Source organism: Corapipo altera, unplaced genomic scaffold (genome assembly GCF_003945725.1).
Source record: "Corapipo altera isolate COAL_440 unplaced genomic scaffold, ASM394572v1 96, whole genome shotgun sequence".
In the NCBI taxonomy this organism is placed as follows: domain Eukaryota; kingdom Metazoa; phylum Chordata; class Aves; order Passeriformes; family Pipridae; genus Corapipo; species Corapipo altera.
In genome coordinates, this window is record NW_020884962.1 from 1,911,720 (window position 1) to 1,922,815 (window position 11,096).

At 62.6% G+C, this 11,096-nt stretch overlaps 1 protein-coding gene across 1 annotated transcript; it reads right to left on the reverse strand.

Annotated features, from left to right (window-relative positions):
• Positions 1-726: 726 nt before the first annotated feature.
• HCN2 (hyperpolarization activated cyclic nucleotide gated potassium and sodium channel 2) lies at positions 727-11,096 on the reverse strand. Its single transcript, XM_027664241.1, has 8 exons — positions 10,742-11,096; positions 4,944-5,367; positions 3,978-4,139; positions 2,996-3,214; positions 2,661-2,807; positions 2,153-2,393; positions 1,811-1,975; positions 727-1,679 (listed from the first exon to the last, which is right to left on the reverse strand). Exons 1-8 carry the CDS (start codon positions 10,885-10,887, stop codon positions 727-729), a joined length of 2,457 nt encoding a protein of 818 aa, XP_027520042.1. The 5' UTR covers positions 10,888-11,096.

An 11,096-nucleotide genomic window follows, 5' to 3' on the forward strand; every position in this document is an offset into this window, starting at 1 on the left:
ACACACACACACACACACACACACGCTTGGTACACGCAGTGGGTGCCTTCCCCAGCCCCAGGACTCTGGGGTTGGGCTCCAGCGTCTGCCTCCATCTAGCACTGCCTACGAGGACATGGGGCCGCGTTCACTCCCAGCCCCGGGGTGGGGGACAGTGTGTGGGTGCTTACAAGCCTCAGGGCGACCATCCCTCAGACCCCCTGCAACTTACCTCCAGTCCTGGACCATCACCCCTCGCCTTGGGTCTGTGGGAGGGGCACAGGGACACACGTGGCGCCAGGGCTGTGCCGACAGCCCCGGGAGGTGTCCTGTGGGTCACACACACAGGGATGTGTTCAGGTCATAGATATCATACACAGAGTTGGTCATGGCGAGGATGCAGCTGTGGCTTCTATGGGCAGCCAGGGAGGCCGGGGGGCAGCGGGGCTTCGCTGCGGGGAGCGGGAGACAGGGCCAGACTTTGGTCGGAGATGACGCAGCCGGGGGCTCACCCGGTGACCCCGCGGTGTCGCAGGGTGCAGCAGCCCCATGCCCACCCTCGGCAGCTGCCCCGCTCTGCAGCGGGTGGCAGGAGGGAGCCGGGGAGGGGGGCTGGCACCACAGCGAGGGGCGGCAGCCGGTGGGGTGGCCGTGGCCCTCACCCCGCGGCACAGGGTGGACACGAGGTGAGGTGGGACTCCCCGCGCAGCCCCTCCCTCACACGTGTCCCTGTGCCTGGCGCGGAGGTCACAAGTTGGAAGACAGCCTGGACTTGGCCGGGTCCGTGTCGGGCGTGCTGGCCGCTGAATCCTTGCGGGCCGCCGCTGAGTCCTGCGGCAGGGTGGGTGGCGGGGTGAGCCCCGGGCCCGTGGGTGCCGGGTGGGCCGGAGCCCCCCGCGAGGGTGCCTGGCCCCGCAGCCCGGCTGGGGGCCCTGGGCCCGGCGAGGCAGTGGCCGGGCCCCCACTGATGGAGGTGCAGGACTCGCGGGCAGAGGCCGGAGGGCTCTGGGTGCTGCCAGCCACCAGCCCGTGGGGCAGGGAGGGCTGTGAGGCCGAGAGGGGCCGCGAATCCTGGCTGAGGCTGCTGGTGTGCAGCGCCTGTGTGCTCTTGTGGGCAGCCAGGCGCTGGGGCGAGCCGGGCGCTGGCTGCTGGCTGAGGGACAGCTGGGATCCCAGCGGCCCCGGGGCACCTCCATAGGCGAACGTCCGGCTGGCCAGCGGGCTTTGGGTCGGCGGGCTGGCCGCGGCCGCGGCGAAGGCGCTGGTGGAGGCGGGCAGGGCCGTGGGCTGCACCGGGTCCTGCGAGGGTGAGGGGTTGGTGTGGGGCGTTGGGGGCTGTGGCTGCGGTGGGGGGCTCTGCTGCAGCAGGACGGGAGAGACGGCGAAGGGGCTGGGCATGGCCTGGGCATACTGCAAACGGCGCATCATGCGGGGTGAGCCCAGCGCCATGGAGCCCACCAGAGGGCTTGCCATCTGCGGACAGAAGCTCATGGCAACAGCTTGCTGGAGGGTGGCGATGGCAGAGGTGACCTGGGGCTGGACGGGGCTGTACATAGCTGTGTGCTGCTGCAGCTCTGCCTGCTGTACCATCTCCCGGTCGTACTTGACGATCTCCTGGATGATCTCGTTCTCCTGATTGTTGAAGACACCTGAGTTGAGGTCGTGCTGCACTTTGTGGAGCAGGATCGAGTTCTTCTTCCCTGCAGGGAGGGGGCCGGAAGAGGGAACACCATGAGTCCCACACTGGGACTACTCTGGGTTTCCATGCAAGCCATGGCTGTTCCCTCTACTGGGACACCCCTCTCCCCCTCCAGACCCCACCGTGCCCTACCAATGCGGTCAAGGCGGTCAATGGCCACAGTCTCAAAGGCCCGTCTCATCATGGGGTATTCCTCCAGCACCTCGTTGAAGTTGTCCACTGAGAGTGAGTAGAGGCGGCAGTAGGTGTCTGCACGGACACTGGCCGTGCGCCGGCCACGGGTCAGCAGGCAGATCTCTGTGTGGAAAATGCCAGGGTCAAGGTCAGAACACCGCCAGCGAGAACAAAATGGGGCCAAACCAGGAGCAAGGGGTGAGAACCACCACATGGGGGATGCCCCAGCACAGGGCAGGTGCCCCAGTGCCTCTCACAGACCCCAAGAGGGTACCCAGGCTCAGTCCTGCAAGCGCTCACCTCCGAAGTAGGAGCCATCAGAGAGTTTCATCTCCTTGTTGCCCTTGGTGAGGATGCTGACCACCCCATGCTGGATGAAGTACATCTTCTTGCCAATGGTGCCCTCACGGATAATGTAGTCACCCGGCTGGAACACCTCAAACTTCAGCTTGGTGAGCATCGCCGTGACAAAGTTGGGGTCTGCGTTGGCGAACAGCGGCATCGAGGCCACCAGCTTGCGGCAGTTGAAGTTGACAATTTCCTGTGGGGAAGCAGGTGAGCACAGGAGGCCGGGACACACTTCCACAGGGACACGCTCCCCACCACCAGCAGGCTCACGGACACCCTGGCACACATCTTGCATGGACATGTACTCGGAGCTGCAGAGCTGCAGCAAGAGGTGTTCGACCCCAAGCATGTGCACGGCAGGAGCCAGCGGGACCCACACCACCCCCTGACGCATGGCAGGGAGCAGGGGGTCCCTCCCTTTGGGGAAGCAATCCCCCACACCCAGCTCTCCAGCCCTCACCTCACGCAGGGGCTCGTTGAGCTCCCCCAGGATGCTGTCCTCGTCAAACATCTTGCCCTGGTAGCGATGCTCGTAGTAGTCATGAATCTTCTGGCGGAAGTCGGCGGGCAGCTTGTGGAAGGACATGTACTGCTCCACCTGTTTGTACTGTGGGGAGAGGTGGTGTTAGCTGGGACCCCCCCCACACATTCCCACTCCATGGGGCCAGTCTCGCTCCACCTCCCCATCCCTGCTCCCAACCAGGAACACTCACCCCATCTGGCTGCATCTCCAGAAAGGGATGCACCAGCTGGGCTCAGGACAGAAGCCGTGGGTCCTGTTCAGCCCAGTCCTACCTTCTCCTGGTACTGGCGCCGGGAGGAGTCCAGTGACTGGATGAGGGCGGTGGCGTGGCCGATGAACATGGCGTAGCAAGTGGCCCCCACAATCATGCTCAGCATGGTCAGCCAGATGTCCGTCATGCTCTCGGGAGCCTGCTTCCCATAGCCGATGCAGAGCATGTGGCTCATGGACTTGAAGAGGGCAAAGGAGTACAGCTCACTCCAGGAGTCGTTCTGCAGCAACAGGGATGGCAGCTCAGCCCGTGCTGGTGCTCAGCTGCACATGTGTCTGTGTGTGTGTGTTTGTGTGTTTGTGTCTGTGTCTGTGTGTTTGTGTGTGTGTCTGTGTGTCTGTGTGTGTGTGAGAGCAGCGCCCGAGGGCACAGCGCCCTGGCCCCTGCCAGGCCACAGCCCTGGTTCTCTGCCTGCACCTCTCAGCAGCCCTCAGCAACAGGCATTTGTTGAAAAGCAAATTTTCAAACTTTCCAAACTTTTCAAACTTCCCTGGAGAAGCAGTCAGGGAAGGAGAAGGCAGGGGAGGAAGAGGAGGAAGCCAGGCGGGAGGGAACGGAGCAGAGATGGAAACTTGATGGAACAGGATGAGACAGACAGAGGGAGAAGAGCCATTTGCAGGAGGCTGTGGGGCTGAGAGGGAGCAATTAGAAACAGGGTACATTATTTATTAATAGCAGCTTTATGGTTAATGAGCAGGAGAAGGCGGCAGGGGACAGGACCAAGAGCCCAATGTCAGCATATTCCTCCCACCCGGATCAATCCACTGCTCCAGACCCTGCGAGACCTCACCAGAGCAACTTCAGCACCCGGCACCAGGTGCCTTGCATGCTGTGGGGTGCCCTGTAAACCACAGGGCACTGCAACCATGGCCAGCGGGGGGATGGCATCTCCTGGGGTCGGGACATGGAGGCCAGATGACAGGAGGATGGGTGGGGGCCCAGGGGATCAGGCAGGAGCGTATTAGGGGGTGGATGGTACTCACCACCATCCCATTGATGGAGACCCAGCAGTTCTGGGGGAAATCCTGCAGCATGGGCACCAGGAACTGGAGGCAGCCGTCCCAGTGGCAGAGCAGCAGCATCATGCCAATGAGGTTGATGATCCTCATCACTGCACTGGCCAGGTCGTAGGTCATGTGGAAGATCTGGGTGGGTGGGATGGCAGCAGGTGAATGTGGAGACCCTCCCCCACTGCCCAGCCCTGCTCAGGGCACTGACCCTCATGGCTTCTGATGGAAGCAGCTCCCATGACTGGCCCAGCTCTGGCCCTGAGGCTGCTCTGCTCCATCTGCCTGTTCACAGCTGGTGGGATGGGGATGCCCCCGTGCTGCTGCCCAGGAAACGGTGATGGCCACGAGCCTTGATGAGCATCAGCCAGCACCAGCAGATACTCAGGGAGAGACAAATACTCAGGGCACTGAGGAGGGAGTGGGGCAGCCTCCAGGGCATCGAGTGCAGAGTCTGGGCCAGAGCCACGTAGCAAAGTCGAGCACGTTCCCTCTAGACTCTAAGGCAATTCCTTCACAGCCCACACGGCCCCGAGTGCACCCTGCCTCCTGCACTGGGGACCCCAAGGGCCAGGGGTCCTGCCACCCTCCCTGGCACTCCCCAAGCTCCTGGAGGGGCAGGGAACCAGCAGGGAGCAAGGCAAGGAGCATGGAGCTGAGCAGGGTGACAGGGTCCTGCTGCTGGAGCAGGGGATGGTGTGCCAGCTTGTGCCAGCCATGCTGTCACCAGTGGTGGGTGATGTACCATGGCCCAGAGATGCCCCAAACCTTCCAGGAAGGGTCACATCCACCCACTGGCACCACACAGAGCCCTGCAGATCCTCTCCACCCTGTCAGTTCTTCAGGCAGCCCCCAGCCCTGCCACTCTCGCAGGGGCCCCTCCAGCTCCCGCTCTCTCCAGCCATCCTAGTGCTGCCAGCAGGCCCCAGAGCAGGTCCTCACCTCCTCCCACTGGTGGATGTAGCGGATGAGCCGGGAGAGGCGGAGGAGCCGCAGGAGGCTGAGGATCTTGGTGAAGCGGACGATGCGGAGGGCACGGGCGGTCTTGTAGACATCCGAGTCTATGCCCTTCTCCACAATGAGGAAAACATAGTCCACGGGGATGGAGGAGACAAAATCCACCACAAACCAGGTCTTGAGGTACTTCTTCTTGATCCTTTCGGGGTCCAGGATGATTTCTGTGTTGTCCTCAATGACAATCCCTGTCCGGAAGTTCAGCACCAGGTCCATCAGGAAGAAGGTGTCAGAGACCACATTGAACACGATCCAGGGTGCTGTGGTCTCCTCCTTGAAGAAGGTGATGCCCACAGGAATGATGATCAGGTTGCCCACCATGAAGAGCAGCATCGTGAAGTCCCAGTAGAATCTGGGGAGTGAGAAGATGGAGGAGGGGGTGTCACCAGTGCCCCACAGCTGCCCCTCATGCCGAGGGGACATGGCCACAGTGCCCTGCCCTCCAGGACCCACCCTACTGGGGTGCTGCCACTGTGATGCCACCTCAGCCACAGGAACCTCCCTCTCCCCAGAGACTACACCTTGCTCCCCCCTCTCCAGACTGCCCCCGGGGTGATCTTGCAGCCAGCATAGCCCCTGACTGAGGTGTAGAGGGGGGTGCAGGATGAGGCTGGGGGCTCCCACTGAACTGCCAGAGGCAGCAGGTCCTGGGGGGAGAGGAGAATGATGATGCCAAACGCTGGAGGGGGGCACCCTCCGGCCGAGCTGCCCCGGGGAAGCCCGCGGGCTGAGGAGTCCCCCAGACCATCGGCATCACTCTACGTCACAGGTGAAGGCAGGACGGGAGATTGGTGGGAGCAGTCCCCCCCTTTTCTGCTCCCAGAGGGGGGACAGCAGTCAGTCCACAGGGACGGTCAGGGCCACCCTACTCCGCGCCCCCCTGGGCCAGGGTGGGGTCCCGATTTGGGGGGTGCCAGGGTGGGGCTGCCCGTCAGTCCCCGCAGCGCGGCTGCGATGGAAGGAGCCGCCGCGGCTCCGGTGCAGCGGAGCACGTACGGCTGCAGTTGGCGGCGGCAGCGCCCGCAGCCCCGGCCAGACGCGGGGGCGGTGGGTGGGTGGGCGGCCGCCTCTGCCCCCGCCCCTGCCTGGGCTGCGCGGGTCCTCCGCCCCCTCCCGGCTCACCCCATTCTTCTTCCCTTTCTCCTCGTCCCCCTCTCCTGGGCCACCGACGACCTTTCTGAGCATCTGCAAGGTCACAGCAGCTCTGTCGTGGCAGGATGGTGTAGAGGCCACCTCGGCCCTCCCTGCTCTGTCCGGGGGGCAGGAGCGGGGGGGATGATCCTCAGTGCACGTGCAGGGACACTCAGGACCCACATATGTCTGCTCAGCCCACCTAGGCAGGGGTCCCTGAGAGCTGTGGGATGATGGGCAGGGGGTGCCATCGCCATGCCGCGCACGCGGTGCCCTGGGGTGGGGGGTCAAGGGGGAGACACCCCCCTGCACACAGAAAGGGGTGATGGGCCGGGTCCTCCCCACTGCGCAGACTAGCGCAGGACCAGGAGCCGAATATCCCAGCTCCTGACCTTTCTCCAATGACACCTTCCCCATGTGAGGTGTTGCTGTGGCAACTGTGAGTGATGTCACTGCTGCAAAACGATGACTTCACACCAGGGCGGTCCCCAGGGCACCCTCGGCAGAGGAACTGTGCCCCCCTTCTACCCCTACACCGAGCTTCAGCTGCTGGCACCAAACAGGCAGCGAGGCCATGGCCATGGTGGGCCCGGCCAGACCCCCAGGCTCCCACACACAGCACGACCTGCCAGAGATGCCAGTCAGCAGAGTTGCTGTGGGGCTGGATCTGTCCCCAAACCCCTGGCAGCTCCCACTCAGACTGACCCTGCTGTGCTGCGCAGGTCCCACGGGGGCATTAGCCATGCAAAGCTGCGAAGAACAAAGATTAAATAACCTCGCCAGCTGGGCAAAACTCTCCTCTGGCTCCAATTCCTTTGCAATCTGGCTGAGCCAGGGCAGAATTCAGCCTGCAGAGAAAAGATAAACTGCTCCTGATTCCCTCACCGCACACAACTGACCCTGTGCAATCGCCCCGGGGACCGGGGTGCGATGCCAACGCTTTCTTCCTTGGAGGGTTCATGTGCATGGAAGAAAAGATCCAATCCAGGCTACTAAAAATATCTGAAAACAAATTAATCAGGATCCTTGACATCCCTCCCTTGCTTCTGACCCAATTGTACGACAGTGATGATGACAGGAGGTGCCCAAAGCCCCCACGAGCGGGGGCTGCTGCCTTTCCGCTCTGTCACCCGCCCAACGCCTGGCACGGTGGTGCTGCTCTGAGGTCCTGGGCAAGATACAAGTTGGGGCCAAGCCATACAGGGGGGCACAGCCACGGTATGCCAGGGTGGTCCCTGCTCAACTCCATTGGCAGCACACAGAACTCCAGGGTCTGCTGGAGACGATCCAGTGACACCCCTCTATGCTGATCCCATAGCCCGGCAGTGAGTTGCACGTGCACCAGCCTGCCCAGCAGTATGGAGCTCCCCAGGACCCCCCTCTGCAGGAGGATCCCCTGAGGTCTGAGCCCTTCAGCCCTGACGAGGCCCAGCTGCAAACAGTCAGGCTGCCTGCTGGGCAGGAGCAGCACGGGATCAGTGCAGGATCAATCAGCACAGGACTGGCACTTTGAAACTCACACTAAACACTCATATCCTAAAAATGAGGTTGCTATGAGAAGTGGGCTACAAAGCCAATGGCATAAATTTGCCCGAGCTGAGAGAGCAGTGGTGGCCAACATCATCTGCACCCCCAGATCCCAGCAGAGTCAGTTGTGATGAATGATTGGTGCCGCTCTCTCTTGGAAAAGCCTTTTACCCTGAGGGTTCCTGGGGAGGGGGGTAAAGACTGCAAACTGCTCAAGGACCCAAACTTCACAATCCCCCCAGCCAGTCCCAGCCTTTCCTCCCCAGTGACCGAGTGATGGCTTCCAGCACTCCCAGGTCCGACTGCCCCACACTGATGCTGCAGAATAAGGGGTCCAGCTCCCCAACACCCTGACTAGTGGGAATGGGAACATCAGGACCAGTGGCAGCTGGCAAGCCCAGTCCCTCTGCTCAGTAGCCCACATAGTGGCACCATGCAGGCAGAGGGAAAGCCCCTGAAACCATTCAACCCTGGATGAGGAAGTCTCTGGCCAAGCAGCACCAGGGACATGTGCTCTGGAATCATCTTTGCCCCCAATTCAGTTGTGAGACCAGCTCTTGCAACAGAAATTCACCAGCAGTGAGAACCCCCTGCTCAACCCCAGCCTCGGTCCCAACCCAGTCTCATGGAAGGCTGTGGGTGCCAGGCTGGCATTGGGGGATGCCAGTGTAGCCCCTGGACAGCCACTCAGCAATCACAGGGTGATGGGCACTGCCACCATCCCCAAATCACTGGCTGTGCACAGCTCCCACAGCCCCTGAGCAGCTCCTCGGGGCTGGTGAAGCGATGAAGGAGTTGGCACTGGCTGGGCTGTTCCTCCCAAAACAGAGAGCAGAATTGGCAAAGCCACCAACGACCACTGCCCAGCACCCAAAAGGATGTGGCCCTGCTCCAACACACACTTACAAGGTCTCTTTTATCAGATTTGCAGCTCAGGATCTCACCAGGCGCCCTGGCTGCTTCCTCATCATTCAATATTTATGTAAATAGCAACCTCGGTTCCTGGAGCAAATGTGTCCTGAATTGTGGGTGAACAATGGCAGTGCCATTGCCATGAGAAGTCAGGATCACTAAATGACGATGATTATGAAATGATATCACAGATGCAGATGGGTAATGGGTTTTGCAGGGCAAACACAACCAGGTCACGCTCCATTATCATTATTGGATAAATGCTTTTTGATTATTTTAAGGCAGGACAACGTGGGACGGATGGACACGTCCCCAACATGCACAGGCAGAGCGGGTTCCTCACGCCCAAGCTCAGCCCCACGTGGGCTGATCCTGTTCCTGAGCATGGTTGTGGAGCTGGAGGATGCCGTGGCTCTGCCTGCAGCTCCTCCCCGCTGGGCAGGGAACTCTCCTACGCCACTTCCAGTATCAAAACACAGGCAGACGCTCTGCCCCAATGGGTTTCAAGTCTTGATAGCGGCTCCAGGAGGATGGAGCCCGCGCTGGGCAGGACAGTCAGGGTGACTCTCCAAGGTCACCCTGGCACCCGCCTGCTCGCTGCAAGTACCAGTCCAGGGAACAATGCTGCTGCACCTTGGAGAAGCCTCTGAGGCCTTGAGCCCACTGCAAGCTCAGTGCAGGGAGACCCTGCTCTCAGGAGCACTGTGGACTCTGCCTCCAGCACCGCGGCTCTGCCAGGTCAGAGGAGCTGGGCAGGCTTTGGGCTGGGGCAGGCATGAGGGTCACTCTGCTCCCAGCCCAGGCAACAGCCCACAGCTGCTGAGGGTGAGGAGGAGCATGGGCAGTGCAGACAGGCCCAGTCCCCCAGGATCCACCTGGCACCACCACCTCTGCTCTGTCACAGCAGGGCCAGTGGAGCTCCCTCCACCGCAGGACCAGCAGTGACCAGGCGGTGCAGACCCTGCTCAACCCAGCCCTGCAGCAGAACTCGATGCCCAGCCAGTGAGACAAGGAGGGAGCTCCACTGTGTAGCCACAATGTGGAAGGGCGCAAGACCCTGTGCAAGAAGGCAGCCCCAGGGGGAGGCCAAGGGCCTCCAACTGCTCCTCTGGAAGATGCCAGATCAGCCCAGGGCAGCACATGAGGGCGGGAGCAGGAGATGCAAGTGCTGGTCCCTGCCCTGAGCCCATGGCCACCTCCACCTGCCTCAGGGAGCCCTATGCTGTGGAGACTCGTCAGTGTCAGGAGAGAACAGAATTTGAGGTCTGGCTCAGGGACATCCCCCACCCAGGCACCCAGTGAACCCTCCCCTGAGCCGCCCCAAACCAAGCACCAGCAGAGTCAAAATGACTCAGAGCTGAGCCCCTGAGCCCCACTGGCCTCTGGAAGAAGGCTTCCCCAGCCCCTTTGAGGTCACTAAACCAACTGGTTCAGCCCCAGTGCTGGCTCACTAGTAATGCCAGCAGGGTCTCAGCCCCCCTCCATCCCTGCAAGGTGCGATGCTCCCTGCCCCTGACAGTGCAGCCAGCCATCCCCCCTCCCAGCAGCTTTCACACAACTAGGAAACGTTTGCCACTCCAGAGCTCCCCAGGGCTCGTGGGCCAGGAAGGAGATGGAGCTGCAGAGCTTTTCTCCTGGGTTTGCCATTCCTCACCTGGAAGACACACAGGCTGGATCTTGGGGACCCAAGTCCTCTCAGAAGTGGGAAGAATCCCCCTCAAACTGGCTGAACCCCAGGGACAGGATCAGGCCTCCATGGGGGAGGGGGAATCATCACAACGCTCTGCCTGGCAGTGGCACAGCACAAACCCCCCCCAGCACTGGCACTTCCCCGGGGAGGGGGACCCCGAACCGCAGGGTGCTCCAGGGGCAGAGCCAAGGCCCGGTGGGGCTAAGGGGGCCGAGCCTGCCGAGGCTCCGGGAAGGACGAGGGGACGCCCTTGCCCGGGCACTGAGAGTGCTCCCGGCATCCCCGGGGCGGCGGCTGCTGCGCTGGGGAGGGGGATGCCTGGCTCGGCCCCTCCCGCGCCCGGTGGCGGCTCAAGGTGCCCTCGGCCCGGCCGCACCGGCGGCCCTGCTCCCCTGCCCGGCCCGATGCCCGGCCCCGCAGGATGCTGGATGCGGGATGCGGCCGAGCCCCGCGGGTACCGCCGCACCTGAAGTCGCTGTAGGGATGGATGATCCAGGCCCCCGCCGACTTGACGCGCTCCTGCTCCCGCTCTACCGCCTTCTGCGAGCCGAACATCCGCAGCGAGAACTTGTTGACGCCGGGCTGGAGCATCGCCCCGAACTGCCGCTGCATGAAGCTGGCCTGGCTCCCGCGGACCTCCTCGCCCGCATCCTCGCCCGCGCCCTCCTCGGCTGCCTTGGCCCCGCCGGGGGACGCGCCGCCGCCGCCGCAGGAGAAGGAGACCTTGGGCTCGCGAGGCGGCTCCGGGCCGGGGCTGCGCGGAGGGTCCCCGCGACGGCACTCGCCATTCGGGGACCCCTTCCCGCCGCGGCCCCGCGCCC